The sequence below is a fragment of the Sturnira hondurensis genome, unplaced genomic scaffold, assembly GCF_014824575.4.
Source record: "Sturnira hondurensis isolate 20B ecotype Veracruz unplaced genomic scaffold, ASM1482457v3 Scaffold0021795, whole genome shotgun sequence".
NCBI classification, from domain to species: Eukaryota; Metazoa; Chordata; class Mammalia; order Chiroptera; family Phyllostomidae; genus Sturnira; species Sturnira hondurensis.
Genome location: NW_028094426.1, coordinates 5650087 through 5663685, shown reverse-complemented (window position 1 = coordinate 5663685; position 13599 = coordinate 5650087). Strand labels below are relative to the sequence as shown.

Below are 13599 nucleotides of genomic sequence, written 5' to 3'. Positions count from 1 at the left end.
CCAGGGTCCAGAGGATTGGGATGGTGAGGACTGGGGTGGAGCATGGGAGGGAAGAATTAAGCAAGGTTTCATGGAGGACTGGGAAGGTCATCTGAGTGAGGTTTTAGGGGATGAGTTGAATTTTTCAGGTGAACAAGGGCGGACAAAGCACTGGAAGTAGGGAGAGCAACATGAGCAAAGGCACAGAAATAAGAAAACAACATTTTTAGGGGCTCGAGGAAGGGTCCCTTTCCTTACAGGAGTGGTGATGGAGACTGGAGATGTGGCCAGTAAGACTAAGGCCGGTGGACTACATTGGAGATGAACACTAAACACTTCATTCTGAGAAAGTGTTTTGTCTGGGACTCTTCTTACTCCTTTGGTTTGGGGATATTGTTTCAGATACACTCTTAAAGAGTTTGTAAATGGAGTTGGCAACAGTTTGAAGCAGCAGTGAGAGGGGAGGGGTGGAAATGCAGTGAACATTCTTTCTGTGTATTTCTATTTGGCAAGAAACCTTCTGTTTTCCTAATGGAAACTTTGACACACTCAGTCTGTATCTTTTCATCCACATCCAGCTCATCTTCTGAACGTTCTTAGACCTTTATTCTGTCAGACAAAAAAATAATAGGAAAGGTCACTGAAATCTCAGTCTAATTTAACTGTGATACTTTCGTGGTAAAACTTCTTGAGGGAGTTGATGGCTGCATGTGAGTACACCATGAACTCTGAAGGCAGGGGAGGAAAGACAGGCTAATCAGTAAATACTAACTTTCCAAAAGAGCTGAGGGCTCTGGGGACTCTGGGTAGCTTGAAAAAAAAGGAAGAAATGGATGGAAAAGAATGTGTTTGATTCTGTGCCACAAGTCCCGAATGTAAAGATTCTATCAGAGTTGTATTCTTGGTAACAGAACGATCCCCATATTTTAAATCTTCCTTTGGTTTAACAATGCTGATATCTATGGTATTTAATGTTTACTTTAAAAAATGAACCTGGGAAGATCTAAATCTGGACTAGTATGGTGCAGGTACTTTTTACATAAAAGTTGGGTCATCTTTTGTTTTTTCCAATCATAATTCAAGGCTTGAAGGTTAATAGGTACTATATTGTGTTCTTCTAACAGCTACCTGAAATTTTCCCAATGTAAAATTAGGAATAGTCATGCTAAATTCTGCTCATGTATCTAGTGAAGAAGGTAAATGAAAAATCTAAACAATGACTCTCGGTCAAGTTTCTCTTTCATTCTAAACTTCAAGATGATTTACCTGGTTCTAGTCCTCCTTGCTCTCAGAAAATATCTCACCTTATTCTTCAGGGAGAAAACAGAGGCTGTCATATGGTCAACCTACCAACTTCTTGCTGATCCACATCCAGCAAAAAGCTGATCCCATCAGGTTGCCTGAATCCAGTCACAGGCTGCCCCGGCCCCCATGTCACCCCACCCTTTTTCTTTATGGCATTTATCTGGGGTGGAAGCAAAAGGCCATGTCTCTGGAGTCTTTACATAGACACAGCAAGGGCAGTACTTAGCATGTGTTCAGCACTCAAAAAAATAACTCAAAAGGGCTTGTTTGGTGGAAAATGTAATCTTTATTTAATATAGTGTGCTTATATTGGTCACTTGGTCACTGATGGCTACTATTAGAATACAAATTTTGTTTTAATATCCATATTCAATGTCAAGAAATAGTTTTACCATCACCAATAAAAGTCTGCACACTCTGATGGGAAGACACACAACTACAGAAAATATGAATGCTTCCTGATGAAACCTATGTAGATTTATGTGGGAATTCTGTGCAAATATATATATATATACATATATAAATATAAGAAATATAAATATGTAAGAATATTTATAAAAATATAAGAAATTGTATAAATATATATCATTTCTACACATTATACAAATATAATGTCTCAGGTTAGAAAAATCTCTGAAATCAATACTCATTTGCATTTAGGGTTGCAGAAAGATATAATACTTTGAGATGTCAATTTTTTTATTAAATAAAATATTCAGTGATGCCACTTTCTTTTCTGATTTACTGAAATAGGAAAAACAAGGAAAGGTTTTTTTCATTTTTTGACTGTTAAGTAATACTCTTGATCAAAAGCTTGGGTTATTATTCTGTTTACAAACATTAAAAAACTGATTAAGTCGTAAAATAACTCTAGTATGATAGTTATTTTATTATTATTATTATTTAGTTTTATTTATTTATCTTTAGAGGGGGAGGGAAGGAGAGAGGGAGAGAAACATCAACGTATGGTTGCCTCTCGTGCGCCCCCTGCTGGGAACTGGCCTCCAACCCAGACATGCGCCCTGACTGGGAATCGAACTGCGGTTGTTTGGTTCACAGGCCTGAGCTCAATCCACTGAGCTACACCAACCAGGGCTGTTTTATTATTATTAATAAATTCATTTTAACTTATTTGTTGGGTACTTCTTTGCTTATCACTGGTCACATGCATTATATCAGTTAGTTCAATGATCCTAAGAAATGAAATGGACTTTCCCACTTCACAAATGAGGACCCTGAAACTAGGGAAATTTAAAAGCCTCATCTAAACCATACAGCTTCCAATGTGGTATTTCATTCTTTCTTTATCCTAGTTGAAAATTTCAGATGATTAAAGTCTGTCTCTGATCACTTATTGCCTCATTTTCTTCTAATTTAAGACACTGTCATGCACACGCAGTGGACAGCCAAAAAATGGTAGCAGCTGTCAGTTATTTGTAGATAAATATTTGTGATGACGTAATTGCCTACTTAACAAAATGGAAACATAGGTACTCACCTAAATGCCCTAATGGTGGTGAGGCCTTCAGCTGTTTCTGAGAAGTGGCAAAGCAGAGGGAGTTGGGTACTATCGTCAAGTTCCTGGAGGTCCCTAGAACAGACAGAAGCAGAAAAATAAACCTCACCTGCCGCCAAGCTCAAAGACCACCATGTTTATTCTAAATTAAGGTTATTATTTATCATTATAATTATTCTTCTCTAGCAACCAATTAACAAAAACGTTAACATCTTATAGTCTCAAAATGAAGAGAAAGATGGGTATAGAATAAATACGGGCCCAAGCTGAATGTAAAGTGTTACATAAAATGTCAGTTTTGTAGAACAGCTAAAGTAAACTCCTATGGGGACACAGAGGAATGAACAACTGAGCCATACATAGGAGACAGGTAATACCTTTAGGAGGTGACATTTATGCTAAACCTTAAGCATCAGGAGGGCCTCAACCAAACAGATGAGAAGTAGTGTGTTCTAGCTAAGGGAACAAAAGAGTAGGCGCAGAAGACTGAAGAACCTGGAAGTTCAATCAGTTCAATCTGCCTGGTGCCCACAGTTCTTTAGGGATGTTGTAGTGAGAAAGGGCTTTAGGAAAAAATGGGTGAGACTAGGTTGTGGAAAATCTTGGGTAGCTCGGAAAAATCACTGACAACGAGAAACAAAATGATTACAGCTATGCTTAAGCAACAGAACTTGGGAGACAGTGTAAAGGGTGAAATAGAATGAGTGAGTTCCACAGTCTACACATAAGAGATGTTTTTAAAGTTATGAACTGGTGTGATGCCGGTTAGATTTAAAATAGCGGAAGGCCGTAAGTCACTCTACTAGAAGCAGCTGTCTAAACTGCTACAATCAAGTAGTTGTAGCAAGGTGAACAAGACAGAAGAGTCAAATATGTCTTCGCTGTGGCTTAGCAGACTTGGAAAATGGCAGTGCAATTCACCAGGGTGGAGGGCCAAGAATAAGATATTTGGGGAAAAAAAGGATTATAAGTTTGGCTTTGGCCACAGTGAGATTGAATCTCTGCCATCATGAGCTTTTATGAATAAAAATTTTATATATAGCTACATATATGTATACATGTATGTATATATACCTATATGTCCATATCTATATAGATATACATAGCATTCAATGAATGTTTGGTGGACATATGACTCAATTTAACCCTTTTCATGAGGATGAACACTCATGACAATTTTTCTTTAAATAAGCTAGCATTTCTACAAGGTAGGCTAAGAGTTATAACACGTTTCAAAACTCCCTCTCTCTTCAGTCTCTTTTTCTGCACTTCTCCAGGTCTTTGGGATGGAGGGAATGAAAGCAGCAGCCTTGACATTCATCTGCCAGGGTCAACTGAACTGACTACACTGATAGACAATCTTCCACAATCAGTATGTGCCATTTCTGGGCTGTCTATTTTGTCCCACAAATAAATGCAATGGGTTTTTTGTTTTTTGTTTTTTTTTGAGTTTCTAACATGGATTTGCTCACTTCAGAAACTGCAGATGAGGGGAGAGGAAGGAAGAGCGGAGGAGAATGAATATAAAGGAATGTAAACTGTCTGCTATTTTTAAACAGAAAACCAAGTGGCTATTTGTAATTTTGACACAAGCAACAGGTGGTCACTACACTGAGGTTAGTAGTGAAGGGAAAAAATTCGGAAGGAGGAACGCTTGTTTGTAGGAGTGCATTTTGTGAGTAAAGGTGAGGGTACAGTTTGGTCTTGTAATGTTGTAAGGAAGAAACGTGTCCAGAGCTAACTACACATTAGATCTGCATTTTAGACATTCAAAAAGTGTGGCATTCCCTGTAGCGCGTCCCCCATTCAAATTCTCCTTGGTGTTTACAAAATCATCTGTTAGGCTGCCTGAGCTTTTCAATGTGGGTAAATCCTGCAAAACCTCAGCGGCTAAAACGATATTTTTAATCGGAGACACTTAAAATCATATGGTCATATTTGCTAGCTTTCAGAGGATTTCAAATAAAAAAATGGTTTATAATCCATTGTCAGTGTTGATTCTTTAAAAATGGTCATCCCTTTTGTTTTTTTTAAGTTGCTGCCCATGCCGACAAATTATTCTCACTTATAATGAACAGACTGCTCAACTCAAATTAGTGAACTAGATCTTTGCCTAGACTTTGCACTCAATTTGTATTGCTAAGGGACAAAAACAGTCCCAACTAAATGTGTGACTGAAGTAAGTCGTGACTGTTTATTTAGTGGGGGGAAGGCAGAATGAAGTAACTACACTTTTTGGCCCCTCCATCAAAGGGGCGTGAGCCATGACACTAGAAACAGCGAAAGCATGAACTTAATGACTGGCCTCTCTCTTTTGGTCTGCATTCGCTGTAAAAGAGGGTATGAGGCTGGGGATGAAAAAACACTCTGGCTTTAATAGAGATCCCCAACATCTGAATGAGCCTAAGTCACAGCCTTGAGGGAGAATCTATATTTTTTAAATTAGGAAATGTGGTATGGTATTTTCAGAAGTTCCCAACTTTATTCTTGCCCTTTTTTGTTCCCTGCATTGATTTTTTCCTTATACTCCCCTGCCTCAAGTCCTATCAAATATTTGTAGTTTGCTGAACAAACTTAATGTCTTTCTTCCTAGTCCAGCACTTACTCTGTTTTATCTTCCCCCAAAACTGTTTCATAACAGGTCCTTATCATGTTGATCTCTTCATCTGCCCCACTGGCTCACACAATTATTTGCAGCACTGTCAATGCTTAGTAAGTGTTTGTTGAAATAATGTGATTATTGTAATGATATAACATTTACTGTACTATTTATAGCAGGGCTTCCAAGTTAAACTGGAAATTTCAAAACTACTGGTACTATATTTCATTTAACTATTCAACAGCTCAGCAACTGACAAATCCCATATTAATAGAATAATTTTAAATCCATGGCTATCTTTTATTTATTTGGCTGGGTATTCAAGTGCATCTTAAATGATCCAGTCTGAAAATTTCCAGTCTCCTAAAGTTACAGCATTCAACATTATCTATTTCATGGTCATTAGTCCGTTTTCTGTCTTTAACCATTTTTATTTGTATTGTATTTTTTTACAGAATGGATCTTAAACATTTTAATATATTTTACTTTTTCCCCCTACTTGGAAATATAATAATATTAAGTCACTTATTTGGGGGGACTAGGTTGGATTTTCTAATTCTTTTGCCAATACCATGTTCAATAAAAGGACCACACAGGATAAAAACTTTGGCAGTCTGTGGACCAAAAACTCAATAGATCAATCCACGTGTTAATATATTTGTGTCCAGGGCTATGTAAGGGTGGACAGCCAATTACAGAAACAGTTACAGTAGATCTCCCACGTCAGGATAGGTTCATCATGATAAAAACAGGTTGCATTTCCAAATCCTATACCTTATCTTGAAAAAAAACCCACAGTACATACAGACCACAGTAAATCAAACATATAGGCTTTTGAGGATGAGTAGAATATTGTTTTACTTACTTAGAGGCCACTCGGAAGTATTTCTGGATAAAATAAAAGGCGACTCCAAGAGGCACAATAGCAGCCAGGAACACACGGGTAGCATAGGAAATCATGCCAATGGCAGACAGACAGAGCAGCGTTGAGCGAGTGAGAGATTCTAAAGTTGGCGGGATGTGCTATTACAAAGGTAGTTTGAAAGGAAAATGTTTTAGCTCAATACATGTTGGTTACAAGGCAAGATAATATTCACTTTCTATTAATGTGACATTATACAGTTAATTACAGAAGTAGTATAGAAACAATTTTATTGTGAGCAGTTTTTCGCTCTAACTTCACTCACTTCCCACAGGTTAGTGTATTTATCCATTTACCTACATATCTACTTATCCTTGGTCAGTTTACCTACTTATTTGTTTATCTGGAGGACTGTAATAGCACTCTACTATGAATCTTATTTGTCCATGTGTTTGTTTTATTTTACTGAACAAGATAGACTGTAAGTCCTCCCATGTCACTAAATCCAAATCAAGTTTTTAATGGCTGCATAGTATTAAAAATACACTTAGCTATTCCTCTAATGTAAGACATTTAAATTATTTTTCTGTAATTCCTTGCTAATATCTTTTGCATGTTTTTGATTTGATGGTTTACTTTCCTTATTGATTTTTAGAGGTTCTCTCTATACTGTGAATGTTTATCCCCTTTTTAAATATATGTTGCCAGTTTTTCTCCCAGTTAATCTTTTTTAAAAGATTTTATTTATTTATTTATCTTTAGAGGGGAAGGAGAGGGAGAGGAACATCAATGTATGGTTGCCTTTCGTGCATCCCCTGCTGGGAGTTGGCCTGCAGGCAACCTTCCTGCAACCCAGGCATGTGCCCTGACTGGGAATCGAACCGCGATCCTCTGGTTCGCAGACCTGTGCTCAATCCACTGAGCTACACCAGCCAGGGCCTCTTCCAGTTAATCTTTTATATTTTAAATTTGTCTTTGATGCTTTTAGCTTAGTAGAATTTTAAAATTGCATACAGTCATTTCTTTTGGTCTTTTCCCTTATTTTTTCTGAGTTTTGAGTCTTACTTTTAAAAACTTTGCCAACCCCAAATTTTAAAAGTACAATTACTCTTACATTTTATTTTATAGTTTCATGTTATTATATGGCCATCTTTATTCCAAATGTATTTGCTTTGTATTTTATGGCTACCTAATTGTCCCAACAGTATTATTGAAAAAATAATCCTTTTCTTATTGATTCAAAGTACACATTTATCCTATCTTACATCTCTCTATAAGCTGGTGTTTTTTAATTCTCCATCTTGTTCTCTTGATCTGCTCATTTCCTGTGATCACCAGAGTGTTTCAATTCAACCGTGTTTGGTGGGTATCCGATAGGGAAATTCTCTCTGTCTAGACAGGATTTTTGTGATTTCTAGTATTTTAAAAATCTCTTTTTCTTATGTTAGTTTCATTTTTCTCTTGACAGTTTCTGTTGGTTTATAAATGGAATTTGTTTTTCACTTAAAATAAATTTTCACTCATTTGTTTTACAAAATTTTGTAATTGGTGTAAGAAAAGATTACTTTTGTATATATATTATGCAGACACTCGAACTTCAGAATTCATTCAATTGCTTTGAACTCTCAAGGTGGCAATAATTTCGTCTCCCAAATAAGGACTGTTTGTTTTTTTCTGATATATATATATATATATATATATATATCAGAAATACATATATATATTTATATTCCTTCATAAGGAATATATATATATATATATATATATATATATATATATTCCTTATAAAGTCTTTTAGGTACCATGTGACTTTACATCAATTTTGCAAAAATACCAAAATTTTTCAGCATACTTTTTAATCGGCTGTATGAATCAAGCATTCTTTTTGTTTTTTAAAAGACTTTATTTATTTATTTTTAGAGAGGGGAAGGGAGGGAGAAAGATAGGGATAGAAACATCAATGTGCAGTTGCCTCTCGCATGCCTCCCACTGGGGACCCAGCCTGCAACCCAGGCATGTGCCCTGACTGGAAACCAAATCAGTGACCCTTTGCGTAGTAGGCCGGTCAGTGCTCGGTCCACTGAGCTACACGAGCCAGGGCTCTTTTTCTAAACTGAGGGTAATTTAGGTGTTCCTAAGGCTTATTCTGTAAAATCGGAAAAGGCAAGGGCTAATTTGATGGATTCTTTTCTCAATCATCCTAAAGGGTCTGTTCTCAGAGTTAGCTAAATTCAGAGTATGAGGTCTTTAATTTCAGGACCAACTTTTAGAGGTCTGAGGATCTAAGACTCAACTGGTTATCTTTGGAATGTTTCTAAAATATCACACCACCTACAACTTCTCTCATTCAAGACCTCAACTAATAAAAATAAAGGACCTTTAAGATAGATTGGCATTCCATTCTTTACTTGTGGGAGATACTTTGCATCAACTGAACTTTTAAGAACTTTACTATGAATAGAGATACAACATTGATCAAAATCATTCCTTTTTATAATAAAAATTTAGATGTTAGTTTATTTTCTGCTATTTCTATTGACATCATGCTGGTTATCTAAGTATTCTCTCCTACACGTATAAATTATTTTGCATTAAGGTTTTCCTTAAAGATTTTATTCTGTAAACCATTTATGCATACAATATTGATAGGAACATAAGTAGGTTTTCACTTAAGTTTTAGAAATCCTATATTGTTAAGAGAGATCATGGTATATCTCAAAATGTTATTTAGCTTATACTAAGAAATTTATTCTTGAGCTTGGAACTAACTCACACACTCACCTGATCAATGATATTTGTATCAGCTGAAAAGCGATTGAGAATCAGTCCCAGGGGTGTGGTATCAAAGAATCTAGGCAACAAATACATTGAAATGTATGAAAATACTAAACCATTTGGAATCTGAGCACTGCGAATAGACATCTTGGAGCCATGAAAATGAGAAGGTCCCTATTCATTTCTTCAAGGACTGAACAGATTCTTAAAATTGCACATTTTACTTAAATTTTAAAATGCATGTAGATTTTATACGTGGAAATAAAAATAATAACTTCTTACCTTATTGGTCCAAGAATTATCTTATTGAGGAGATTGTGGTGAAGATTTTTGGCAGCGGTGAGACCCATCCATTCCACAGTGAGAGATGTAACAAGGCAGAGGAAAATTCCTGCTCCACAGAGTATGCCAAATCCAGCTACATAGTAGGTCTAAGATGCACCGACATAAAAAACACATGAAATTATTACGTAGTAGGTCTAAGGCACACTGACATAAAAAACACATGAAATTATCAGTCAAGATTTTCCTTATTAGAAAATCAAATATCAAAGTTGCACAATATTTCCAACTTCATTATTTTACATCAATTTAGACAGTTGAAGGGGTGCAGTTTTTGAGAGGGCAATATTCCCACCATAATCCTAAGGCCTACTCTCCCCTTGCTTCTTCCTTCACTTTATTCTAAGGTTTACCTAAGGGCAGATGAAGCGTGCAATCTGTTTGTAGGTTTGAAATATTCTTGGATTTTTATACTGAAACCCCCATTCTTGTTACCCCTAATTTCAGAATAAACAGATCATTCACTGGTACTGGTAGTTAAAATCAAATACCAACAGAACAACAAAAGTCCCCTGTGTGTGTCACACACACATACGTTATCCAGGGCACATAATTTTCTTGAATCCACATCCAAACATTATCTTTAAACGTGTCTTGTGATAAACTTTAAAAACAAAAGTGAGGATAACAGATCCCACTCTGACAGGCCCGGTGCTAATTAACTTACTTCCTTACCCAACAAAAGTCCTATGACTTTGGGGCTATTGGTCTCTAACTAGATAAAAAGGTACCACAGTCACTCTCAAGCTTTCCTTGACGATCCAAAGCCGGACCCGCTGTACCTGATCAGCTTTTCCAGGATTGTTTATACTGTACTCCGATGTCCATGTGGCTAGCCAGTAGTCTATAGCCACGATGACCGAGTGCTTCAAAAGCTTAGAGAAAATCATGAGAAAAAGCAAGAAGAAGCCTCCGGAAGTGAGGTAGCGCCAACAGGTTTTCCACGGCATTTTAGTTCTGAGCCTCATCACCGTGGACATGTTGTCATCCTCATCTTCTTCCTCTTCTTCCTCTGCATAGAAACACTCGTTAAAGTTTCAAGTGGGCAGCAGGCAGGTAGAATTTGTATTCTCTCACAAAAAAGCATATAAGGATCTCCCTCAAATTTATAGAAATATAAATAATTAGTCTTAGAAAACTTAAATACTTCTGGCAGAGAAAACATCATTTTTTTTAAATGGGCGAAAATGAATGAATGAATGAATGAATGAGTGAGTGAAAAAAAACATAAAATCCGTGTCTGGATGAGATAACTTGTTGCCAGTAAAACCATATACTTGGCCTGCAAATATTTATACGGAATTCTCTGAACGCTAAATTTCTGAATTTAGAATACTGCACCAGGAATAAACAGGCTCTGAAATTTGTCCCTGGCCCCAGAGGGCTACTCCATGCTCTCTATGGCCCATTTTAAACATGGTCATGGCAGAGAAGGGGCAGAGAAACGTCTGAAGGCAGAGCTGGGAGCCACAGGGGACTGTGGGGAGGGAGTTCCTTTCAGATGTTAAGCATCTGGAAACTCCAGGAAGGCTATCCTTAGAATACACTGTATTGTGAGGACAGAGGGTCTGGGCATTTCCTGACCAGCAATACTTTATCATTTGTATGGTTCCATGACAGACAACTTGGTTTTGGATTATAGGTTATCAGACCACAGGGATCTAAATATGGATACAATGGGAAGACTGAGCATCACCAAGGATGCTAATATTTGATCTGGGTGCAATAAATAAACAGGTCTCCAATAATCTCTCTCTTAAGGGTGGTTTGCAGGAGAAAGTCAAGATGTGAAATTTACATAATGAAAGACACAGACACTTGCAAACTGCTAGCAGTCTCCTCAATATTCATATTCTGTTTCCATATCAATTGAAAATTCAACTCACTTGTGACTGCCCAGCTAAAGACAACATTCTTTCGCTTTCCTTGTACCTAATCTGATGAATTGGCCAACGTAAGTAGTAGAAACATGCAATTATTTTCCTTTCCTGATGGCTTGAACAGACATACTGATAGGACCAGAACGAGCAACCTAATAGGTAATATGTACAAGGACCTTACTAGGCTCTTTGGTAGACATTACTTCATTTTACCCTGTAAGGAAAGTGTCTTTATCTTATTATATACTTGAGAAAATGGATTAATACACCAAGGGCAGAGTTGGCATCTAAAGTGGTATGCTCTCCACAGGCACACTGGAAACAGTAGCTGGCCTTTCATCACCTTTAGAGTACATTAGAAATAACTGGGTTAGAATTCTAGAGGCTGATATCACCAAACTGTCCTTAAAATCATTTTAAATCAAATAAATTAAAATCAAAATCTATCAATTCATTCAGTCATTTGCTGTCAAACTGAATAGTTAGCATCTGAAACATAAAGGTAGTGCATTTTGGTGCTCTGTGGCTTAAAATAACTTGTAAGAATGTAGTCTTCAGCAAAAACTGTATAGGAAAAATGAAATACAGTGCATATAGTCTGTGGGCTTAAAAGTGATTTATCGTACAAACTTTCTGGCAATAAATGCCAAGGCAATGTAATTATTTCATGTCATTCCTCAAATTTCCAGTAAATCTTTTTCCCCACTATTCCTCATTTGATCCAGAAAATTGATATAAAATTTGAAATATAATAAATGGCTTTCTAATTCTCTTACTCTTCATTGCCATAAAAACACCATGAGGAACCTCATGATTCAATATATATATTTCAAATGGGGAATCTCCATATTTCCCATTTATTGTTTATTTTTGAAAGAGTGACATTTATTAGTAACTCCATTGGGTCATGATACTAAACCTTCCCAATTTTTCTGAACAAGAGTCTAGATTTTACAAACTATTGACTTTTCATTTCAGCTTTCTCGCACACACAACACAAATATACTAAGACGCACTATGGGAAATCCCTCAAGGTGCCTGTGGATTAATTGCATACCACATTTCTTCACTCCTACTCTTTGCATTTTCACTGCCCTGTACCTGATTTAGCTCTTTGCTGTCTGCAGAGTGGCTTATTCCTCAGCAGGAGCTCGTGGGTCAGTTGCCAAGGTAAAACCCTCACACCCCCATTATCTATTTGACTGTTTCAGATGTAAGGAAAAAAGTCTACCTTCATCTTCATCCTCCATTTGGGCTTTGGCCTCTCTGGAATACATGGCTCTTCGCAGAGTTTTCCTCTCTAAAGTTGTCTGGTCGGCTTCCATGTCCTGCAGCAAACATTGTGCTATTATCACTCAAGGAGCTTGCAGCCACAGGAAGGTTTTAACTTGCTGGTCAGGGGCCCACATGTACCAATCGTTAGTTACCTTACCAGTCTGGGCTCTCTGCTCTCTCTATACATCCGCAGCTCCTGTCATAGGAGCAGTTGTGGAGCAATGTCTAAGCTTTGCAGGAAGTGCTTCAGAGCTAAGAAGCCCCAGAGCAGAAAGAAGTCCAGAAAGTAGTGACAGCATGATGCCGCTGACCCCAAGGACAGAGGATACCTCCCCCAGCTCTAAAGCACAGTTCTATCACTGACACTTGCTTTTAGTTTTACATCACTTTCAGATAACTCCTTTAATTTCTCTAACTAAAGATTTATTTATGTTACTAAATTTCTTCCTTTAAAGTACATGATCTGGGCTGGTTAAAGCACTATCTGTTATTCACTGTTATCATGAACTATTAAATCAAAATGAGTTTCTTTGATAGCTGCACAAAAGATAGCGACTTCAACAGGAGCTGAAGGAACATAAGTAAATTTGAAGGAAATGTGAAATGAGGGTACTTAGATGCCTAGCAGTTTAGGAGAAAGACCGAGGAGGGGGACATATGCAGAAAGAGAAGGGGAAAGGTACCAAAAAAAACCCCGAATTTTTAAGGGTTGCTCCAGACTTGTCCAAGAAAGAAAGATCACTTCATTTTCTCCAGTCCCTGCGTCCGATACGCCTGACCCCGGATTTCAGAACTGGAGTAGCATTGTGTTACATTGTGGATTATTCAATCAGCTTCTGCAGGACATTCTGGGAAACTAACCACATGTCTGGTTTCTGTGGGGAAATGCATTTTGAGTTCCAAACAACTGACCCACAAACTTTTGGAATCAAGGTAATCTGCGGGTTTCCTGTAGATGCTGATAAAAAAAAAATCAGCATTGTTACATCAATAAGCCTGAAGTGATTGGCCTTTAAATAGTGATTTTGGTTTGAGGTCTATTTATTCACTTAGCCTCAGATGACAC

At 37.2% G+C, this 13599-nt stretch overlaps 1 protein-coding gene across 6 annotated transcripts in view; it reads right to left on the bottom strand.

Moving 5' to 3' along the window:
* ABCC9 (ATP binding cassette subfamily C member 9) overlaps positions 1 to 13599 on the bottom strand; it is a 119885-nt gene that overhangs the window by 30081 nt on the left and 76205 nt on the right. For all 6 annotated transcript variants that reach the window (XM_037033969.1, XM_037033970.1, XM_037033973.1 and 3 more), the window contains 6 exons: positions 12490 to 12586; positions 10161 to 10390; positions 9319 to 9467; positions 9043 to 9112; positions 6265 to 6422; positions 2783 to 2875 (listed from right to left, as the gene is read on the bottom strand). In XM_037033969.1, coding sequence (XP_036889864.1) covers positions 2783 to 2875; positions 6265 to 6422; positions 9043 to 9112; positions 9319 to 9467; positions 10161 to 10390; positions 12490 to 12586 — 797 coding nt within the window. The remainder of the gene's footprint in view (positions 1 to 2782; positions 2876 to 6264; positions 6423 to 9042; positions 9113 to 9318; positions 9468 to 10160; positions 10391 to 12489; positions 12587 to 13599) is intronic.